Here is a 24,100-nt window from a genome sequence, read left to right as displayed (position 1 = left end):
TCTATCCTCCCGTCTTGTGTTACTTTTCTAGCCTTTCGGTGTTGAGGGGACTGTCAGTAGTTTCGGGGCTGATTCGAGATCAGTGAGATCGGTTGAAAAGATAAAAGTGCAGAAGTCCTTCGGGGTATTAAACATGTGAGTTTGAGTGGAAACCTGTTGCAGTGAAAGCTTGGTCGTTGGGTATCGTCTGGAAAAGGAAGCCTGTGAAGTAAGGGTGCTGCTAAGCTTAGCATCATGCGGTGCTTTTCTGATCCATGTGGAAGTGGCTTTGCCCGGCAGACAAAAAGGGAAAGTCCTCTTTCAGCCCTTTGCCTCACAGGTTGCTCAGAACCCGGGCTGCTGCCATGCCGAGAAGGACTGTGTTGAGGAGCATGGTGTGACTGCGGGGACGCAGCTCGCCACAGCCTCCCCTGGCTCTGCATGACAGAAACGCTGAGGCTCAGGAGAGCTGCTCACTTAGGATTTCATATACACGTCGGGAAGAACTGTGGTGCATTTAAAAAGACAAGTAGCTATGACATCAGCACTGGGTTGGTGGTGGATACGGTGGGAAACTGGGACAGCCGAGGTGCCTACTGGGGATTGGGCTGTTAGCTGGTTTTGTGTACGGGTTGCTATAGCAGCTGCCAGCAACAATCAATGCCCGGACACAACTTGGGCTTAAAACCCGGCTTCAGGTAAAGCAAGTGCTTCGGCCGCGCTCTGTGTGCAGTGCTTTGCGGTGGGACCTGCAGCTGCTGTGGTAGGACTGAGCTTAACCTGCCCCTCAACGTGTGAGTTCCTAACTGCAGCAGGCTGACTAGAGGAACTGACAACTATGCACTTAGAAATAAAGTTTTAGTAACGGGCAACCTGGCAGGAGCTTTTGTCACTTTGTAAACTGCTTAGAGCTTCTGATTTTAAATGAGCAACTAGAAATGCAGAGTATTTTATTCTTTTCTTTGCTAGTCTATCATATTGGTGCAGTAACAGGGATAAAAATACTGAAGGTGTGGTTGGTTGTTGCCATGTTACATTGTCTGTTCATTTTCTGTATTGTTGATTTAGGTTGTTTTTCATGTGTGGTGGAGATGGAGGAGGTTGTGGGAGATGAGACTGAGTTAGGGGGAATTGTTGAGCGTAGTTCCTCTTCTGGTCACGCTGCACAGCAGGAGTCAGAACAACTGAAAACAGTGCAGCTTTCTTCCAAACCCAACATCGATCTCAGTCCTCCTCTCATTGCTATAAAAAAAGGTAAGGGAGAAAATAACACTAAGCACTTCATGTTGGCTTTGTATGGAAAAAAAAATCCAGGAACAAAAAGGGAAACTAATTAAGTAAGAGTGTTTATATATACTGGGTGGGTACGTGCTATTCTGAATGTGTCAATCTAGGGACTCCAGTGTGCAATTTTCAGCTTTATAAATAAACGTACATGTGAATAAATGCTTTTATATATATATATGTATTTACAAAGTCATGCACAGTATAACTCTCATCCCTTAGATTTCCTAGTGTTGAATCATAGTAACATGATTAGAACCATTTTTCTGGCATTAAAATGAATCATATTCTATAATGTGGTATGGTCTATAATATGGTATATAGTATGACATCTCCTTTCTGGAATACATTAAGTGTGATAGCAGATTGAGTAAGTGGGCATATGTAAACCCATAGGCCCTGGTAGGATGCACCCGTGAGCACAGAGGGATCTGACTGATGGCATTGCGAGGCTGTGGTCAATAATTTTTGAATGTTCATGGCAACTCGGAGAGGTTGAGGCAACGGCACTGAGGTGTGGAGGAAAGCAAATATCACTCCTGTCTCCGAGAAGAGGGACCCAGGGCTAGGACCCACAGGCTAGACAGCCTTATCTCAATCCCTGGGAAAATAATGGGGCAGCTAATCCTAGATACCATTTCCAGGCACATGATGTACAAGAAGGGTGATTGGGAGCAGTCAACAGGGATTCATCAAGGGAAGAAATGCTTGACCAGGTAGACCTTGAGCCCTGATTCCGGGATGGCTACAAGACAATGCTGTGGCTGTTTATCCCACTACCAAGGGAAACTACACTCCCTTACAGGGATTTTTTCTGTCTCCATCATTACTTCTTCCAGCCAGTTTAACCCCTTCTGGAACTGAACCTTCTTGGTCTGCATGCCAGATTGTTCTTGGGTCACAAATTACCCCTGCAGAGCCGTTACAATTTGAATTTCCCCTTCAGTCCTGTAAGATCCTCATAGAGAAGTTAACAAAGTGTGGGCTGGTTGAACACGCAGTAAGATGGATAGAAAACTGAACAGGCAAACCCAGAACGTGGTGATCAGGGGCACAATGGACGCCAGTAACTAGAGGTGTACCCCAGGAGCCAATACTGGGTCCCTGTTTAACATCTTCATTAATAATCTGGATGATGGGGCGGATTGCTGATGACCTGTAACTGGGAGGGGTTGGCTGGTACAGTGGAGGATCATTCTGCCATCCAGAGGGACCTGGAGAAGCTGGGGAGTTGAGCTGACAGAAACCTCAGGCAGTTCAACAAGGGAAGTGCAAAGTCCTGCACATGGTGGGGAACAAGCCCAGGTACCAGTACGTGCTGGGGGCTGACCAGCTGGAAAGCAGCTTGGCAGAAAAGAACCTGAGGGTCGTGGTGGACACCAAATTGAAGATGAGGTAGCAACAGGCCCTTGTGGCCAAGAATGCTAATGATACCATGTGCTGGATGAGGAGGATTATTGCCAGCATGTCAAAGGAGGTGATCTATCCTCTCCACTCAGCACTAGTGAGGTCTTGCCTGGAGGCCTGGGTCCAGTTCTGCCCAGTACAAGAGACATGGACATACTGGAGAGAGCCCAATGAAGGGCCACAAAGGTGATAAATGCACTTGAACATCTCTCCTATGAGCAGAGGCTGAGAGAGCTGGGACTGGTGGCCTGGAGGAGAGGAGGATCAGTGGGGGATCTCATCAGTGTGTATAAATACCTGAAGGGAGGGTGCAAAGAAGGTGGAGCAGGCTCTTTTCAGTGGTACCCAGTGGCAGAACCATAGGCAATGGGCAGAAATAGAAATGCAGGAGGTTCTGTCTGAACATCAGGAAACACTTTTTCACTGTGAGGGTGATCAAGCACTGGCACAGGTTGCCCAGAGAAGTTGTGGACTCTCTCCATCCCTGGAGATACTTGGAAGCCGTATGGACATAGTCCTGGACAGCCAATCTAGCTGATCCTGCTTCAGCAGGGATGTTGGACCAGATGACCTCCAGAGATCCGTTCCAACCTCAACCATTCTATGATTCTGTGACTAATACATCATAATAATGGAAAAAGAGACATGATCTATAAGAAAAAATATAAGGAAATCAGTGCTATTGGAATATTAATTTTAGTCACAATCTCGTAACTTATTTAGAACAGATTTAAGAGTAGTCCCTGAAAGTTTAGTGAGTCGCTCATAAGCACTGCTGCATGCTCCACTGAGGATTGTTTTTTCTGCTAAGGATGGGACCTAAATATCATCTTCTAAAAAATAAAATGGTTGCTTTTTCTTGGGCTAGAACCAAGCTGTAGCAATGACAAATAGCGTTGTTCAGTGCTTTGAAATAATTATATTTTTGAAGCTAACTAAACCATTTTTTCTCTTGAGAAGAGATAAAGTGATATTTAGGAATGTTTTGTAATTAAAATTTTTAGAAGAGAAATGGCAACTGACTGGAGATAAATTATTCTACTTAGTATCAGAAAAACATGAATACTCGTATTTGTTACTTAAATTACATCAAAATATTCAAATCCCAATTTCTAAGAAAAACAAAGGCATGCAATAGATTTTTTTGTTACATGGCTTGAAAGGCTTCAAAAGCTCATAAGGAGGCTTAAACAGTCAACAGAAGATGGTTACACATTCTAATGATGTATGTCCTGGTTTTATTATAAATACTAGCAGTATTTATTCTTCAGATACTCCATGTGCTCAAGCTGTCTTGCAAGCCTCTAAGTAGCAAGTTCGTCAGAAGTGCGTGGGGCTGACAATCAGAATTTAGATGAAGAAGTAGCAGAAGGGGAGTGACTGGCTGACAATAACATGTGTGGAAAGTGACAATATTTCAGAATCTCTATTTTGTCCAGAACTGATTTCCTCGAGCTAGTACCTTAAATTGCTTTTCTTACCTCTATGGCTATCAGTAGGGATTGTTGGAATTGAACTTGAGATAAAAGCCATTATAAGACATCTTTTCCCCCTAGCAGCTTCTGAGAGTTTCTGCTGAGGCACATGATCTTTCAGATCACATTTTCCCCAGCCTGAGAAGAGGTTAGCCAGCAGATACTAAGACACAACACTGCAGGTCTGTGAATGAATTTGTTGTGCATGTACCTGAATAATTAGAATTTGTCACTTCTTTTAACTAGACACAGAAAGTAAGCATCGTAGACATGGAGGAGACCTGAAGACAAGGAGCACTGAGCTAGCATCTGCTGCCACAGTATCACCTTTGACTGTTCTTCTTCCGGCAAGTGTTTTCATGCTAAAATAGTTGGTGACTCAGCTACCTTTTGTCTGTTAAATTTTCTTCTGTGCAGATTATTCTTGAAGTCTTCGTTGACAAAAGTTTGTCTTCGTACTGGAGGACACTGAGTTTCACTGTCTGTTAATTACAAGGAAAAAGAACAGCGAACCACTCAAAAGTGTATATAGTGTTAGGCCATTTACATTCTGTGCTCACACTGTGTGTTGCTGGGATTTTGGCTTTAGGGTTTTTTTTGATCATCCACTGGTTAATCCCCTTTCTTTGCCAAGATGAAAAATAATATTGGTTAAGAATATTTGAATAAGGTCGTTCTGCACCAGCAAAGGCATATGCAAAACAAAAGACCCAGCTGTTGGCATTGAAGCCAGAGATGATACAAGACTGACGCAGATGAGTTGGGACCTACATGGGAGAAGAATGAATGGTGAATCAGAAAATGTATAGCTTTTAGAGACATCAGAATGGTGCTGACCAACAATTACAGCTATTCAGTTGCTCTTGGTGTCTCCTGGTCTTAAAGTGATAGAGGTAGAGACAGGAGTGGTGTGAAATATCCATCCAGAATGTGGGGTAAGACCAAGTGATAGGAGGCAAAGGTGGACGTTGGCCAGCTTTTTGGTTTTTCAATCCAAGAGTGAATCAGGATTGATCAATTACAAGTCCTAGTTTAGAGTACTGGGAAGATGATGTAATTTATCTTTGTTTCTCTCCAATAAAAATTGTGATGTGTGGAGACACTCCAGATATCCCCAGACTCTGGATACTCATGTCAGTGGGAGATTTGTGTAGAAGGAAATGCTCGGTGGTGACTTTTTTTACCCAAATATTTATTTTTTTATATGGCTTCTGAAGATTGTTGATTTAAGAATGTTATTCACCATATCTATTTTCTTGTCTTGTTCATGTTGTTATGAAGATTTAAAAAAATCCTTTGTCTACATAGATTTCCTCCTTTATCATTCTGCTACTAACATTATACGACCTGCATATTAAACATCAACTGTGTATTTGTTCCAGTGGTGACTGCTTTTATAGTGGATTTGTTTTATTTATTTCCTTTGAGAAATAATTCTGGCCTGACAAATTAATTATTACTGATCTTTTCCCTCTGCATTCCTTAGATGTATTTTTTTATGTTCCTGCCTGAAGCAGTTTATAAAACCAGCTTAAAGATCAACAATATAAAATACAATCTTTAAGTGAGGAAAAAGAATCTCTCTATAACAAACTTTTGTTTTCTAGACAACTGGTAAAAAAAGTATAGTACTTCCCAGTGAAACTAGGAAAGAACTAGCCAAACAAGCCAAAGTCACCAGAGAGGACAGAAGAGCTCAAATAGATGAAAGATACAAGTATATGATATCAAGATTAGCAGATGGGATAGGCTTAAGTGAGCAGCAAGTGGAGGAGGCCATTATTTCCGATGACAAGGTAAATATTAGTTAAATTATTTTTATTATTATTAAATATAATTAAATATATTTCCAAAATTATCAGTCTTTTGAAACTACTTTATAATTAACTACAATTGTAATTTTGTTTTTAGTTTCAACTTATAGAACAATTCTTTGCCCCTAGTGGGATTAAAAAGTTGCTCTTCTTTTACCAAGATGTATTACAGGTATGTTTCTGTTATTACTTTTGCAAAAGCAAAATTGCATTTTAAAAAAATCAATATGACTGTTGCAAAATTCAGAAAATCTTGACAGTGATTATTTTTGCTATGCATGCCAGTGGGGAAAGAACATATATGTTTATATATTGCCATCCTGGTTTACATGAAAACAGGAAAATGCCTTGTGGCATGGTTTGCTACTGGTTTTATTAAAAATGGCCAAATAAAGTAAAAATCCAAACTTAATTATAAAGTGAGGCAGTGTTCACAGTATTCAGAGTTTAAACATACTAAATTAGCTAGCATAAGTATTATAGGGATGTGAAGAACCATTTTGTCTTCTTTTGTTTTAAACTGTACCGCCTGCACTATGGACAAAGCACTCATTCAGGAGGGTGAAAAATAATGTGATTTTTTTCTAAAGTAAGGTGCCTTCATGTTCGTGTCTGTCCCATTCTGTGGAAAATCAGCTTAAACTTTGAAAACTTGTGGTCCCCAAGATGCATTTCTCTCCCTTTCAATTCTGAGGAGAAGCCTCTTCATAAAAAGCAAAATCATTTGTTCAGCTTCCACTGAGTGTGTGATATCAGAAGGTGCCAAGTGACCTTGAAATTGCCTAATGTCACTGTGTGGGCTTCTGCAGAAGTCCTTCCTCAGTCCTTTCAGGTGACGCCATGGAGGAGCCATGAGGGTAAACTAACTCACCATGTGGTGGTATTTTAGGCTTGTTGGGGAGGAAAACCAATTGATAATGCTTGATCCTTGGTTAAGTGCAAGGATGAATTATGGATTCATTATAACCTAGATAAGTTAAAAGAACTTTTCAGTGGTACCGGAAGCGCTTGGAGACTTTGCAAAGCACAGAATCAGGATAGCTGTCAAAACAGCTTAATCAGGTTTTCCTTTCATTGGGACTGTGCGTAATACGTTTCTCGGATGAACCTATTGATCTCTGAGTTAAATCAAGATGAAACTGAAAATCTTGAAATCGTTTTCCTTAACTGAAAAAACAGAAATGAATGCCCAGCTTGGGTTGAGTGTTTCATTTCTGCATCTAATTTTGTTTTATTTTGGTCTTTTTAACCATTAAAATATAAATTTATGAAAATTTTGTTGCAAAAGCAGCATAGCATAAAAAAATGTTTTTGATGGAAAGTATGAATGCCATCTCTAGCATCTTTCACCCCATCCTGCAGAGCCAAGAGATCTCATTAAATTGACTATTTAGTCAACAATTTGGTTGCAAATGTATTGGAGAATTGGAGATTACTCAGGGGCAGTATCATACATGCTTGCCATGTTCTTCCCCATTTTTGGTCCCTCTAGGAGACAAAATACTGGCCAGGCAAGTCTGTTGGTCTGACCTAGTAGACATGTCCTTACCAAGATTTGTCAAAAATCCTTTCTTCAGTGCTCCTCATTTCTCTCTTTCTCCACAGCTTGGGTGTATGTTGTTCGCTTGAGACTGTGCACAGGGGTTAGAAGATGCTGGTTTGGGGTGGAATTGGAGAGCCCCACTATGTATCATGCATCACGTATTTAGTGTAGCAGGAGCTGAACATTTGACTTTTTAGGAAGAAGCCTTTCTTCATCTTGAAAGAGAAATATACCTGAGGCTTCTTCCACATTATTTTCTGTTACATTCTTCCAATTTTCAACAGATTATTTTCCAAAGCATTTGACAGAAAATTAGAGGGAAGGAAGTCTTTATTGTTGCTTCAAAGAGAAGAGGTTGAAGATACGTCTCAGTGGAGAGGGGCCAATGGCAGCAAAAGAGAAAGTTGCTCTGGAAAACACTTCAGATTTAATTTAATTATATTTTCTGATACTTTTTTCCCCTCTTCTTCTTTGATTTTTTTTTTTTTCCACCTGAAAGAACAGGGCTATGAAACTGTTAACCAGGGACTGTGAGATTCATGCAAAGCTTATTTTCCAGATAAAGCCAACCTCACCGACTCAGAATGAGCTTAGTTATAATTCAATTACTCAAATACGATGAGGTATTTGTATGATAATATTTTCTATTTTATTAACCTTTTGTTTATAATTTAATTACTAGCAAAAGTCGAATGCATCCTTGAGGTCAGATGGGTCAACAAACAGTTTGCTTCAGAAGAAGTTATTTATTACCATGGGTTCTACCGAGGTATGGTTGAAAAGTTCATTAGATGACATTTGAAAAGTAAAATATTGAAAAAGCATAACAGTTGTTCAACAATAAACAGCTTTTTGTAATTCTTGGATAGATATCTAAGTACTTAGTCCATGTTCTTATAATGGGAGCAGAGGTTGTAATTCATCTAGAAAGAAATAATGATTAGTGGATTTGACCATTTGAGAGTAGTGCAGGTCAAATAACCCCATGTTAAAAATTTGCAGATCCTAACACGTTTTTGTTAATAACTGCAGGTTAAGTATTTTTCCAGTGCTTGTGCACTTCTAGCTTGAAAGTGCAGTTTTCGGTGGTTTTGTATTTGGTTTCGTATTATAATACTGCACATTACTCCAAAAATGCCTTTAATAATTCCTTTATTGCATTCAGATTCTTACAATGACCTCCTGACTGTAATGTCTAAGCATTATTCAGCAGTGTATTCAGAGTAGTCAGTAAGATTTTGGATTAATTTCTTTCTTTCCACCTCATTTGGGGGGAATTGGGTGTACCATATACAATTTTCTTTGAACAAGTCATGGTGATGTCTTTTTTTTTCTTCCCAAATGAGCCTATGTTAACATTGTTATGTAAGAAAAGACGTAGCTGAAGAATCCTTTCTTGCTTTCAGAGAAGTGAGGTTCATTCCTCTGCCAATTGCACCAATTGGAATGGCTTTTCAAACTTATTATAGTAGAATTATTATTAGATTTAATATTTAAAAAATGAGTATTGTTGCAGTACTGATTTGAAACTTTGACACTATGTCAGTCCATCAAAAAGATGAAAATACATCTTAAAAAGTATTTGGATCAGAAATTTTTAGTAATCTTTAAGTTCCCTTTCTAAAAATTAAATGTCATTCTAAGATGATCCATGCTGGTCCAAGTAGCTGTGAAAAGTCCTTTCAATGTCTGAAAGCTGACGATACCTTTAGGGCTTTTTAGTGAATAGATGTAGGCAGATTCTGAAAGGGATTAGTCAATCTCATGGATAGGTCCGTAAATGAATACTAAAATTACTAGACAGGAATATGTCATCTACCAGCTCTCATACAATGATTGCAGGTGCTCAGGAAATACAAGAGGAATTGAGCCCAGGAACCAGCCTAGCTCATGAGCTATCCCTGAACCACATTTTCTTAGTAGAGATGCAGTACTGAACTGGTCTGCCGAGAAGGGCATTTTGACTTTCTGATGTCAGATGGAGAAAAACAGTATTTGATTTGAGAGGGACATATTTTCAAATATCCTATAAATAGTTCACTACCTTTTAAAATAATATAATTTTTATGATTCTGTTTTCAGCAGATTTATAAGTAAATCATTTTTACTGTACATATGTGTTCTTTCTAACCGTATGCATTTTGCCCTTTTGACAGGACTTCACAGGAACTTGTGCATTTTTCCTGAGGACGTCAGATAAAGTTGTAACTGTGTCAAATGTTTCCCAGGTCAGACCAAAATCATGCAGTTATTGCAGTCTACTTAATATTTTCTTAGGCCTTTATTTATGCAACTGGAGTCAGAAAAAGAAGTGGGGAGTGCTTTCGCAATAAAGTCTAGTTCTGTTTAATAGAAGTTCTTTTCATCTGAATAAGTATGATAAAGTAATGGCCTAATGATTTGGACGTGAGCAACTGCAGTATTACTAAAGCCAACATTTTAATTAATATTAATTACTAACCAGTCATTAAAACACATATTTTAATGGCAATAGGGAATGAAGACCTAAACCAGGAGATTTTCTAATAAGTAATGAGCCTAAATTATGGAAATGCTGCACTGAAATAACTGTATCTTTTGAAATAAAGATCATAGTTGAAACTAACTGAAGCAAAGTCTTCCTGCCCCTAGTAGCTTTAGCTGTGTATAAAGAAAGTACTTGTAACAGCCTTTACTGACTTTCAGAGCTACTCATATTCTTGGGAAATGTTTGCAACAGGAGACCATCCAGATGCTAACAATTAAGAATAGACATTAACATTAAAGAGAAAATGTAATAAGCCTGAAATAATATGCTCAAAAATATTGATGCCTTCATTTTTATGCTGTACAGATTTTTCTCCTTATTTGTCACTAATAGGTTGATGTGTTCCATTTGAGCAGGCCAAAGCTGTAGTAAATTTGTCCTCCAGCTGCAGTCATGGAAATTAGTATTTCAGTTATTCTCAGTCACTTGCTTTATAACAATATTTTTACAAATACCTCATCCAGGGGTGTAAAAGTAATGTCTAGCACCCTTCCACTTCTCGTGCCCTGTCAGTCCTGCTGTGCTGCTTCAGTTGGATACCTGTCAGAATGGTTGTGCAAACTCTTCAGTTAGCTGCGTTGGTGGCTTCTCTCTGTGGTTCTCTAGTAATTGCCTTCTTTTGGCAGGGGCTGTTATGTAGCTGTCATCAAACTTTATTCCCTATGTGAGGCAGTATTTTTAGATGCTATAGAAGGTAAAACAAGCCCTAATTTTCAGTCAGTCTTCACACTGGTGAGGCTTGAAGACCATTACCCCTTGCCCTATCACTACAGTTCCTGATGAAGAGTCCCTCCCCAGCATCCTTGTAGGCTCCCTTCAGATACTGGAAGGCTGCTATGAGGTCTCCACGCAGCCTTCTCTTCTCCAGGCTGAACAGCCCCAACTTTCTCAGCCTGTCTACAAACAGGAGGTGCTCCAGACCCCTGATCATCCTCGTGGCCCTCCTCTGGACTTGCTCCAGCAGCTCCATGTCCTTCTTATGTTGAGGACACCAGAACTGTACACAATACTCCAAGTGAGGTCTCACAAGAGCAGAGTAGAGGGGCAGAATCTCATCCTTTGACCTGCTGGTCATGCTTCTTTTGATACAGCCCAGGATACAGTTGGCTTTCTGGGCTGTGAGTGCACACTGGCAGCTCATGTTCATTGACTGTTTCAGTTGGAAGGGACCTACAATGATCATCTAGTCCAACTGCCTGACCACTTCAGGGCTGACCAAGTTCTGGCATGTTGTGAAGGACATTGTCCAAACGCTTCTTAAACGCAGACAGGCTTTGAGCATTGACCCTGTCTTTAGGAAGCCTTTTCCAGTGTTTGACCACCTGTCAGTAAAGAAGTGCTTCCTAAGCTTAAGTTCAGTAAGAATGAACTGGAGAAAACTGTGCAACTGAGAGGCATTTCTTGCCTGATATATTTGTTATCCTTTTTCTTAAGCATTTATTGTAGATGGAAGCTGTTTCTCTAAAAAAGAAGTATGGACATATTAGTGTCTTAAGTTTAATGCATTGATATTAAATGGTTAATTTTAATTGTTTGTTGGAGCCAGACAGATTCTTCCAGTGATTCAAACCTAAAGGCAAGTCTGGGAATTTCCAATTGAATTTTAGTCTATGTCAAATCCAAATTCAGTAGCTGAATTTCATGTAACCTGTGTAGTTATGGACTAAACATATATGTCTTCCACATGTCTGAATTTCACTCAGATAGTATAACGTTGGAGAAGTTCACATGCACTCTGCTAATTTTTGTTTCTTCCCAAAGGAGGTGAATTTTGGCATATTTGATTGTAGTAATGGAAATATCCTTCAGGGCCTGGAATTTTTCTTGTCCCAAATCATGATACCAGCACTTAAATCACAACAGGTAATCAAATAGCTAGTCTTTTCCTCAAGAACCTGTGAAATGAAGGCAAGTGGCTGCTACTGTTCTGTTTGTGCACCAATTGAACATAACAGGATACAAAAAGATACAAGTCTAATATAGGATTTTATGTGACATTCAATTTGTATGTAAGTGTTTGAAATTCATGGTTTATTTTATGGTTTATTAAGTAATTCATGGTTTATTAAGTAATGGTTTATTTTCAAGCACTAGCACCAGCTGTAATACTCATGACAAAGGAGAATGTAGTGTAACAGCCATACTAAGGTAAAATCGTGATGACTTTATTAAAACTAGCTTAAGTTTGCAATGAAAGAAGAGTCAAGTCCTTCTGGCAGGACAAGGCATCAGTCTTTGATTTTGTTCTGGAGCATGGGCAGCAAGCACTGTATCACAACGAAAGTATCCAGCTTCTTTGAGTTGTCCTTGTTCTGTGGCACTCACAAAGCATAACGGTTGGTTCTGTTGGCTCCAGAAGTACACGTTCAGAGGCAGGGTATATAATGAAGCTCAATGTCTGTCAAGAATGATAGTGTCATATGCTGTTACCATATGTTACTATTTTCTCTCACCCAGGAACAGGAAGAGAGATTAGATACTTTTCTGTGTTCGGAGAGAGCCAAATCAGACTGAAAAAGAAAAAAAAAAAGAAAAAAAGACATCAATTCAGTGTGAAGACAGTGAGAGCAGGGAGACATTTTTATTTCTTGAGAGCTTCTTGCTTGTTTGTCTGTTCTTGTGTAGCAGAATAATTAAATCACTGCACACTTTATTTACGTTATAGTACAGATGAATGTATTTTAAAGGGTGTACAGATAAATCTTTATATACTGCCACACTTTTACTTTCTTAATATTTTTTTCATAAATCATAAAATAATCAGAACTGGGGAGCTGTGAAAGAAGGTTTGAAGAACAGCCAAATACAAGACTTTCTGTACTCAGTGGATAAATTTGTGGGTATTTTGTCATCATCAAGACAGAACATAGAAGATAAAATTCAGCTCACAAAAGTGGATGTTGATGTTTATGTCAGCAACTTACAGAACCCATCTGACTACATAACTGCAGGTGAGTAATTCCTATGGCAAAGCGAGCACAGTGATACTGCTTATGAAATAAATGCTATATCATTAGTAAAAATTTACTTTGAAGAATTAATTAATCTTCCCTGAGCTATATACATTTTTCTGCTTACTCTTGCCAAGTTTCTGACTGTGTAATCATAAAATCATTAATCATTCTCCCATCCTTTAATTCATAAATCTTAAAGGATTAGGTAGTTCCTTGGCATATCAGGTATGCAGTGGCTTCTGTTCCTCCAAGTTTGCTGGCCAAGTAGTTGCTGAGTGAAACTATCTACTGGTGTGTATACTCTTCACTTTCTTTGATACTGAGAAAACCCTGCCCAAAAGTAAGTCTGGCTCTGAGGGCTGTGAGTCAAAACAAGATGTATTTATTAAAAATTACATGTGTATATATATGTATGTGTAAGAAAAAGAGTACTTATGTCTCTTTGAACAATAGCTTCCCACCACTTCTTACCACCACATAGATTTTCAGAGTGAATAGTGCCAAACCAGTCAATACTTCAGCAATCCCTCTCAACCCTAAATAAGCCTATGGCAATACAGCCTCCACAGAAGAACTAATGACTCTTAAGACAATAACGTTATATAGCTGGACAAGTTCTTTAGATCCATTTAGTAGTACAAGCTCCATGACTCCTAGATGTAATGCACCAAGTGAACTCGACTCTTTCATCTGCTAGGGCAATCTAAAAGAGTGCTGACTTACACATTATAGTGGGGTTACTTGTGACTGTTAATAATGGTGTCCATTACACAATGCCTTTAATGCAGAATAGGCTGCAGTGGCAGAAAGAGAGAAAAGTGAAATAACCTTTACTTATGAAATACAAGCAGAAAAATACACCCATAGTAGTTAATGCGTTTCTCAGACCTTTGAAACATGATTCTTCCAAAAACACATGGCTGCATTTTTTTTCCCTTACAAGGTCACTTAATTTTTAACTGTTTCTATTGTAAAGGATATGCAAATATGCAATAGTAACAGAGTAGGTAGATACAAGTTGTATGTGTGTGCATCTTGTTGCTACTGTCTTAATCTTTTCTTGTTGGTCAGTGATTTGAATATACTCAGCTTACACAGAGTCTCAGCTTATGTTTGTACATTTCACTTCTGTAGTTAAAAATCTGTATTTATTTCTTGGTGCTGATGAGACTGTCCTATTCTATGATTTCGAAGGCAGTAACATAGAGGTCACTGAGAAACTTGAAGAAGTGGTCATGATTTGGATCAAACAGCTCAGACAGGTTATAATGGAAAGTGAACAAATGAGAAGAGAAGCTGATGACATTGGGCCATCTGCTGAGCTGGAATACTGGAAGACAAGAATGTCATCATTCAACAGGTTAAATGCCAGCATTATCTCTCAAAGAGTTAAAAAACCCACAAAAAGACACTTTTAAAAAAGAAATGTAAACTTTAATTCCAAAGAGAGTATTAAGTGTGTTTCTTTCTTCAAAGCCTTTTAGATGAGATCAGGAGTTCAAGAGTAAAGAAAATTATAAGTATTCTTCAGGCAGCAAGATCAAAGACATTAAAGCAGTGGAAAGAGCTGGTAATTGCTATGTTTTATTAAAAGTTCTAAATGAATACAGTATTGTATTTGTAATACACACAAAACTGAACACAATGCTAAACATAGTTTTGAGTGTTCATGCTGGTTTTGTCCTGCAGTTTATTATCCATTTGTTAAAACATACAATACGAATGATTCTGAAGTTAAATAGATAACCTGAAGTCAGTGCTTCTGTAATGCACCTTTCATTATCGTAGTGGGTGGAATGGTTGTGCAAAAGTAAAGCAATGGAGCAATGCAACATTTTTGTGTCTCCCTCATGCTGTACCCTGTGCAGGCAAATTCTAGAAATGTCTGAAGGTTCATCATACTGCTTTTACTATTATTGACAGCTGGCTTTTTGTAGCATGACTGCTGCTTCAGATAAGTAGGTATCTGTAATGTAAACTTATCAGTCAAAATTGTAGACAAGCCAGAAAATAAGATGTAGGCCATGTACAGCTAGTCAGACCCCCCTAAATGTGGAATGCAGATCTTCTAGCGCTTAGAAAGGTATTCTACTGTTTTGATAGTAGACCAGGAAAACAGTGTCACCTTACTGAGTTTTTGATTTTGTGCTTAACATATCTGCAGACGTTCATGATAAATGGAATTTAGATGAGAGTGCCAGTACTCTGATGCCAAGCCAAGTATGATGAACTACATTTCTTTCTTCCTACAGCATTGCCTTCTAAGTACTGGATAGTTACAGCTGTCATGAACAGAAGGATATACAGGCATTAATTGTGAATGCATTTTCCCTGACAAGTTTTTATTAAAAAAAAGAATGGGAAACATGCTGGTGCATTTTAGGGTTCTTGTCTAAGTTCTGTAGAATGGTACCATGCTGAAACCATTCTAAAGGGTAAGTCAGATTATCAAAACCACTGTTGTACTTCCATCAGGAAAGAAAAACTTTGGGGATCTAACTAAGGAATTACACAAAATGTTGCTGATTTCCTGGTAGATCTTACCAATTTTTGCATGCAGAAGTGGTTGTTTCTTATGTAAAGAAGAAATGGCTTATTTGGGAGCACTTATATGAGAAAATGTTTGCAAGATGGAATCACAGTCATGTGGTAGCATGCACTGCAAAAAGCAAGAACCTGTTCAGTGTATTTTAGCAGTATTAATTCTCTTTATTTTTTCTCCCTTCAGGATGGCAGTATAACAATCGCTGCCAATGAAGCTAAAGACAATGTGAGATATTTATATACATTGGATAAATTTTTTAGTCCACTTGCCAAAGCTTCACCTGTAAGTAGTTCTCTAAAGGCACTTCATGTGAAATTCAGAAAAGAAAGTAAAGGCTTTTGCTGCTGAAAGAAAGTTATTTCTCCTTTCAATATTTAACTGTGATGCTTAATGATTAGCAGACAGCTTAGCTCCCTTGGCATTAGTGAATTGTGATTACAGATTTTATGCATAAGATTCACACATAATCCAGCTGCTTACAATTTTTCTAAATACTGGTTTCAAAGCTTGAACTCTGTTTGAATCCAATGTGCTATTTTACACCACTTTTCTCCTGCAATTATTCACAGTTCTGCCATATTGGGCTTGACTAAGATACCGTACTTCGTTTATCCTTTTCTAGACCAGTCACTGTCTTTTGTTCTGGGTTCTCAGTACATCTGGCTTGCATGCATTTCTGTGGGACAGAAAACTCTGTAGTTCAGTATCCTCAGTAAAAGAAAGGTAATTGTTGCCTTGCCTCTCCCTTCTGCATCTCTCTTCTGTACAGATCTAGGCAAAATGAGCAAAAGCCAACTTTCTTCTTCTTGATCTTCCTACAGCTTACCAACTCTTTTTGCAGCAGTGTATGACTTCTTTTCCTCAGGTAGCATATTCCTTTACAAAAGCAGACTACAGCACCTTCGTATACTGAAGGCCATTGCCAAAGAGAGTATAGCCTCTGTTTTTCCTCTGGAAAGTCTCATTCTGGAAGAAGACCTATTCATTTATTCATTACCCATTTCCTATTTTTTAATCTTGGTCATAGTGTGTTAGGCTCCTACAAATGAATGGGATGGTCCAGTTCATAACGACATATCTGCAAGAGCAATGTGTTACAATCAAAAAGATGTTTATCCACTGGCAAACGTATTCCCAGAGCTCTCATATTTTCTGTTGTGTTGATTTTTAGGACATTTCAATTGCTAATTTTCCTATTTTCTTCCTGTTGTAGGTAACAATGATGGAATACATACCCAGTTTAATGAATACTGTCTGTATGATCTACTGTACATCACTATACTATAACACGTCAGAGTGCATGACATCTCTTCTTCTTAAAATCACTAATCAAATGATTAATACATGCAAGACATATCTATGTGAAGGTGTTTCAAAAATCTGGGATCTGGACAGGTAATGGAATTTTAATAATTTCATCTTCTTTTGTTAACACTAGAAGTAAAATTACAGATCATCATGAAGATTATTAGAAGTTGAATTTAAGTAGCCCCTTGTCCTCCTACCAGGCACTGATTCCAGGCACCGAGTACTCATTTTATGTAGAATTAAGTACTCTACAAAACTAAATTGACCGTGTTTTGTGACAAAACTGTTACTGAAAAGCAAGTAATGTGTATCAGTATATGACACTCAATATTTTGTCCCCATGGCTTTCTTCTGATCAAAACACACTTGAGCAATTAGGACTGGGAGCTAAGGTTCGTCATAAAGAAGCTCCAAGAACAGGTTGGCAAAGTTCCATCTAAGACTTATAGTTTGCTTTTAGTGGACAGGAAAGTCAGTTTGAGGAAAGGGACAATATATACCAGGACCAGAATCACATTTCAGTTGTGATTCTGTTTGGAGCAAGGTATGTGGGTGATAGGATGGGACTCAGACTAGTATTTTTTGAGTATTCTGTGGAGAATGCTGTAGAGCAAACACACGAGGGGTGTAAATGGTGCCAATGAGGTACCTTAAATTAATAAAACCACTAGTTTTACTGTAAGTTTGCTAGTTAGAAATGCTGAAGCCTAGTTTTGTTCTTATTTTCTATTCTTGTTACAGCTACCAGTATTGCAAGAGCCCCTGATTTTCAGCAAATGTTAGGCCATGTACATAAAATGAACAAAAATTTTGCCTCATCTCTAAAAAGCTTGCAATCTAAAACATAAGAGCTTGCAATCTGAAACATAAGAAGCTAACAGTGAGATGAGTGGAGGAAAGAGGGATGGAATAAAAACAGCAATCAGGGACTGCTGGTCAGCCGGAATGACAGTGTTTTCAGCAAACCCTGTGATGCCCTTGTATGTTTTATTAGGCATCGCTGCCGGGAGAACTAAAGGAAGCATTTCAGGAAGGGATGCTGTATGGCTACTTGCAAGGAGCCGCTCCCAAGTGCTACCTACAGCATAAGTGGAAGCGCAGAAGTGTTTGTATGAAATTTAACAAGTGAATGGTGAATGCTGATGTCACTGGCAGAATAAGTGTGTCTGAAGGATGAGAAGTTGACTGGAGAGAGCTTAGGAAGAACACATACTATAAGAACAAGTCAATTATTTTCTTGCAAAAGAAAAGGGGGAACCACAGAGAGGGGTTAAGATGAGCATGACATCTCAAGTTATCTACTAGAAAAGTAACGATTGGAATAGCCTCTTTTTTGTAATTGGAGCAAGATTATAGTTACCGAGGTGAGGAGGAAAAGGTGTTATAAGCTTCATCAAGACATAGTCAGGATGCCTGTGCTTAAATTCCAGCCAAGTCAGAGGTGACACTGAGGTAATAGGCTAGGAGACATAAAAGTAAATTTGACAAATAATTTGGATTCCTCCTGTATTCTGGTGTAGGTAAAGGGAAGTTTTCAGAAACAACCCGTAATCAATTAAATACTGGCTGTGTTTATTCTAAACAATTTAGGTAAATAAAAACAGAATAGATTTTTTTATTTGTTTATTCTAGCTGACTTTAATTTTGAGACATTCTTCTCATTTACTTATTTGCTGCTGCAGTTCCTGCAAAAGTTTCTTTCTGTTCCGGTTAGTGGTTTCAATCTATAAAGTTTGACTATCATTTGAATTCCCAGTGATCTTTTGGAAGATGAAAGACAAAGCCAAAGTGAAGCAATAGCCTTGCGTAAATGCTTTAAGGCCGATTTCCATGCCTCATCTATGTATCTCATCTACAGTAGTACCTCGGGGTTAATGAACAACTGTGTATAAGATCCGTGGCCTTAGGAACCACTATCTTCCTGCTGTATCTTATTAAGAAACAAGACTTTCCTCATGCTTACTGCAGTCTGGAAAAATACCTCTCCAGTCTTGTCTGATTAGAAAAACCAAAGAAACAAATGAATGAAAACCCATCAGAAATACCCAGTTCACAGAAGATGAGAAATTGCTGAACTGCAGGCATTCAGTGGTCCAGGTTGACCTGGTGTAAATCCCTTCTGTACTATGCTGTGAACATTTTGGTTTGATGACAGTAAATCCTAAACCAATAATGTCCAATCCAGATAACAAATCTAATAAAAAAACCCTTTACATGTAATGCTCATATTTTGAATGTTTTTCAGGTAATATATAATTCTGTGTTCTTATTTTCCAAAGTTGCATATCTGACTGAAATGTTTTATTTTTACTTATACTCTTTCAAAGACCTCCTTAGGATGATTTTGTGTCTTCTGTATTTTCTTCCTCAGGCAAGAATTGCTAAAGAGAATACAACAATGCATTTCCCTCAAAGAACAGTACCAAACATCCTTTCGGAGAATTAGGGAGGAGCTGAAGGAAAATCCAAGTGAGAGGCAATTTGATTTCAGGTAAATAAGTCACTCTAGTATTGAATCATATAAATGAAATGTCATTATATCTGGTGGCTAGCAAAAAAGCTAAATACTCAGTTAAAATATACTAGTTATTATAATCAGAACATGAGTTTGCAGAGGTTTGGGTTTTTTTACTCAGGAATAAACCAGTGACAGGTTTTTGCCAGTCACTTGTTGATTTAGCAGATGTCCAAGGGGACTTCAGGGGACTTTATGCCTTTATGCATGTGTTAATTTAATATATATGTTTATATATAGTCTGAAATCCTAACAAATTTGAGTCATGAATGTAAGTGAAAAGTCTCCATGGGAATTTAGTCAGCTTTGTGCTGGGCTATCTGTCACAATGCCAAGTGGAGTTTTAACTGTACTGGAATTTAAATCATGGGGCATTTCTTAGTATTGTACAGTCATGTTTACAAATGTCTTATTTAAATGAGTAATTCCTTTGAAATGTGGTAAAAGCTTTTAGTTAACATATAAAAGGATTAAGCATTTTCTGGTTTATACACATTACCTTTAATAGGTTTTTACTTGACTTGTAATTAATACAGCATAGATATTTTCATGTGAAACTTGGTAGTAGTTCTGGCAGAATATATAAGGGAATAGAGATACATAGGGAAAATAGAAAGATCTGTTGCAAACAGATTTGCATAATAATCCCTCTGCTGCCTTTTTTCATGTTAGTGAAAACTACATATTTGGAAAATTTGATACATTCTGCAAACGTTTGGAGAAGATTTCAGATATGAGCAATATTATGGAAAGCCTTTTAAAACTCCAGCATATAAAAATCGAAGGTATTGAAGAGATCACTACTCATTACCACAGCATTGCTACAAATACCAAATCCAAACAGTACGATGTTCTGGATCACAGGAAAAAAGAGGTACATACATTTAGCATTTTTCTGACAATGACTCTCTTAATTCTGTGCTTTTCATTGGAGTTATGCAAAGACGATTAAATTTTATAACAAGGCATATGGTATTTTGCTGTAATAATAATACTTTCATATCTTGTAATACAATTTTAAAGTGTTTGGGTAAATTTGACTTTTATTTCAAATGTTTTTGTTAATTTTTGATAAACTAGGTTTTGTGTGATTGGTAATGCTACAAAAAACTCTTCCTAAACTTGTTTGTTTTGAGATGCATATGTTTTGAACTGCAGACCGAAAACTAATTCAGGCAGATGAGTTAAATAGTTTATCTAATTGCAAGAGTTAGTCAGTGTAACTGAACATACTTAGTGGAACAGTAAAGGCAGTATTATAGTAAAGGTGGTAAAGACACTTAAACAAACATTTCAGAGGGAGAAGTGAATGGTATCTCCCCCCAGCGCTGAGCTTGTTGGTAAAAACTAAAGCAGCTTTTCAGATTCTTCAGACTCACGTTTTAATACATCCTGTACATGCTGCAATTGAGCTGCTTTTTTTTTTCTTTTTTTTTTGAGGTGTAGCCTGCTTGCTTTGCAGGATTAATAGCCTCACAATACAAGTTCTAGAAGTGTTGCCTTCCTTCTGCTTTCCTACACTGTAGCTTGCAACTGTCAGGAACTTTCCTTTAAGCATTTAAGTCTAGGGTACCTTTGGCTTTCTTATAACTGGTGGATGGCTTATGTTTCTATAAAACTTGCTGTGTGGCTCTTTTCTGAAAGAAAACATTTACTGTTAACTGGCATTTGGAGGTATTTAAAAATCGCGTGGCTTTTCTACACCTAAGTTGTTAGAGCAATATATATTATGCACTATCTTCCCAAGCTTATGGAATGCTTTCTTTGAGGGGAAGCTTGCACTCTTTTTGTAGATCTCCAGTGTTTTGGACTTTTAAGAAGAAGTATTACAGATAAATACCCAAATTACTTCTAGTAGGAGCTGCCAAATTTGGTAGCCCAATAGAGGTGAGGCTGTTGCAGTTCCATGTCCCCAGCTCCACTCAGCTGCGAGGCTGGGCATGTAATTCCCAATAGGTGAGTGTGCATGCATATACACAAGATATTTATACACAGGTCTGGCCACACAGCTCAACACAAACTGAAAACACAGTAATCATACAATTACAAACAGTATTAATGGTCTCATCTTGTAGATCTCTGGCTGAGCCTGAGGAGGAAAGCCTGTTAGCTGGTCTTACACACTCAGCCTACCCAAAAGCTGGCCCCTGGATACCCAGGTATCCCCAGTTCCTGGACTTAACCCCTGCCCTCTCCCTGCCCCCAAGGTCCCCAGCCCCATTTCAGTTGCTGATATGCAGACCGGTACACACACACACGCACAGAAACATGCACTATGGGTCTCTCCAGTAACTGGTCTTAGGCAAACGGTTTATCTTTTACCTGACCCCCAGATCCTCCTGCTGTCCTGGTTACTGGCACACAGAGACAGACACACATGCAAACAGTTCTTTCCTGTAGCTGGTTCAGGCTTATAACCTTATCAGTAGATGACCTTCAGATCTTGCTATCTCTCTGGTAGCTGGCTTGGCCTCCTGGTCCCTCTGGTAGCCAACTCTTATTAGACTGCTGTGGTCTCCTTAATATCCAGCCTAGACTTACAGCTGCTTCAACATTTGGTTCCCAAGCCTTTGTCCCATTTGCTGCCTAATCTGGTTTGGTATTCTTTAGCCGTTATATGTGAGACACTCACTCACACAATATGCACATGCTGCAGTGTTTCTGGTTGCTTTGATCCAAGTTTTCTACACTGCTTGGGGATGCTTATGGAAGAGAGAATCCTTTCACCCATGCAGATGGTTAGAAATGGAGATAAGTAAGAAGACAAGACAGATTGCTGGTGAGCTGCAGGGCACAGCCAGACAAGCGTACTGGCCAGCAACCTGTTCACATGTGACCAACTCCTTTTTATCCCAACATGCCTCCATTTTTCCACACTTGCTCCTCCCACAAATCACATTGATCCCTGTCTTTCCTTCTTCCCTTATGTCTCATATGTTCTGTTTAGTCCCTCTCTCTTCCCTGGTAAACTGTAATGAGTCCCTTGCCTCCTAGGCAATAAGCTCCCTTAGTCTGTAAGGTGCTCTAGAGAGCCTGCCAGTTTGCTCATCTTGATGGGTTTCATACCTGGACGTTGAGCTGAGCGCCCTCCCTGTGGCAGTTCTGGGAGTAGCTGGTGAGTGTGCTCTCAGGTTATCAGATTTCCTCTGCTTGTCCGTGTACCTCTGTGCTCCTTTGTGTTCCTGAAGGTGAGGCTTTAACAAGATAACTTAACACTTATTGCTTTGCTTAGAATATAAATGCCTTTGGTACTCGCGTTGTCCCTGACCTCTTTAATTCAGTGCTGAACACATGTACTGGGCAGACAAAGCAAATTCCCCAGAAACTTCAGGGGAAAAAAAATATTTATGAAGTGAAAGCAACACTACAGATGATTTTTTTTTTTCTCTTTTACCCTTTTCTAGTTTGAAAAAGATTACCTTGAATTTAAGAACCAAATTTCAGCATTGTACGAGTCCATACAAGAATTTGTGGATTCTTGGTTTGAAAAGACTGTAACTGTAAGTAATGTTACAAATGCAAACCCCTTGTTCTGATGCTCAGAAAGGCTGAGTACCCACAGCTCCTACTGAACTCCTTCATTGCTGTTGGTGTTCTATGCTGGTGGCTGCCTGAGATAATGTTGGCTTGCAAGTTGCCTATTGCAAGTGTTCTAAAAGTTACTTGCAGAAGTGCTGGAAGATAATGTTCGTTATTGCTTGGTGCTAGTTTTATGTTCCATCTTCCCATGCCAATTTTATAGCCTTATTTCACTAACTTGTCTGGAAGTCTTCTATGTTTCTTAGAAAACAACTTACAGACTTACATACTTTATATTCTAAATTAAAAAAAAAATAAAGGAGAACAGTTTATGAACAATGACTTCCTGAACTATTAACATCTTCTGTGGCAAATGATCCATTCTCCTTTTTAGACTGAACAGATGCTGGGACTTCTGCTGAAGCTTGAACAAATAGGAGAAGATCATATTGACCTTAATGAGAAGTATATCATTGTCCTTCAGCAGTACAGCCAAGACATAGAGTTTGTTCAAAAACTCTACCAGAAACAAAAAGAAAATCCACCTATACCACGTAATATGCCACCAGTAAGGAAGCAATAAATCAGAGAGAAAAAGGATTTTGCTTCTTGATGATTTTTAAGTTAATGGAAATGTAACCTCATATCTTCTGTGTTTTAGGTAACAGGGAAGATTATGTGGGCTCAGCAGTTATACAGAAAAATTGACCATCCAATGAGAGTCCTTAAAAAGAAAACCACACTTCTGAAGGTTGGAAATTAGCAGAGGAGGATTTATACTAAGCTTTCAAGCATGTTACTAACAGATAAATGATTTATTTTTATACTCCTACGCTCACTTTTCTAGCAACTTGTATTCAAGCTCATGCAACGGGATGAGTGTTAGTGTTTTCTCCAGGATTCGAATTCCTTCTTGTAGAATTATTATTCTGTGGCTCAGGACAGTTACTTCTGTTGAGACATTGGGCTGATGACTTAGGCTGGTGCTTTTGTCCATTCTGGGGCTTGACCCATGTTAATCCTGGTAGTATCACTGTTGGCCACGTACCTAAGTTTAGAGCCTTTTGTCTGCTGTGTTCTGTAATGAAGAGGACGGAGGTATTTAACCCCAGTCACTAGCAAACTTCATGAAATGGGACATCCATCCCTCTACAGGTTATAGTATAAACTTTGTTTTATGGGCAAGACTGGGAGGAAAAATCAGGAAAAGAGTTATGTTGGTTAGAGCAG

At 38.6% G+C, this 24,100-nt stretch overlaps 1 protein-coding gene across 1 annotated transcript in view; it reads left to right on the top strand.

The window, feature by feature from the left end:
- Nucleotides 1-1,070: 1,070 nt before the first annotated feature.
- The window catches only part of LOC104411748 (dynein heavy chain 5, axonemal-like), a gene marked incomplete at its 3' end in the record, with an annotated part of 119,776 nt that continues 96,746 nt past the window's right edge, over nt 1,071-24,100 (top strand). The window contains exons 1-17 of the mRNA XM_010022239.1: nt 1,071-1,251; nt 4,392-4,492; nt 5,753-5,941; nt 6,057-6,131; nt 8,185-8,271; nt 9,659-9,730; nt 11,791-11,892; nt 12,794-12,980; nt 14,178-14,343; nt 14,460-14,553; nt 15,712-15,810; nt 16,742-16,923; nt 19,208-19,327; nt 20,024-20,225; nt 22,756-22,851; nt 23,265-23,438; nt 23,532-23,621. Of these exons, the coding sequence (XP_010020541.1) occupies nt 1,071-1,251; nt 4,392-4,492; nt 5,753-5,941; nt 6,057-6,131; nt 8,185-8,271; nt 9,659-9,730; nt 11,791-11,892; nt 12,794-12,980; nt 14,178-14,343; nt 14,460-14,553; nt 15,712-15,810; nt 16,742-16,923; nt 19,208-19,327; nt 20,024-20,225; nt 22,756-22,851; nt 23,265-23,438; nt 23,532-23,621 (2,217 nt within the window). The remainder of the gene's footprint in view (nt 1,252-4,391; nt 4,493-5,752; nt 5,942-6,056; nt 6,132-8,184; nt 8,272-9,658; nt 9,731-11,790; nt 11,893-12,793; nt 12,981-14,177; nt 14,344-14,459; nt 14,554-15,711; nt 15,811-16,741; nt 16,924-19,207; nt 19,328-20,023; nt 20,226-22,755; nt 22,852-23,264; nt 23,439-23,531; nt 23,622-24,100) is intronic.

This window comes from Nestor notabilis, unplaced genomic scaffold (genome assembly GCF_000696875.1).
Source record: "Nestor notabilis isolate BGI_N333 unplaced genomic scaffold, ASM69687v1 scaffold7659, whole genome shotgun sequence".
Taxonomy (NCBI): Eukaryota; Metazoa; Chordata; class Aves; order Psittaciformes; family Psittacidae; genus Nestor; species Nestor notabilis.
Note: the sequence above shows the minus strand (reverse complement) of the source record. Positions and strands in the feature narration are given on the sequence as shown.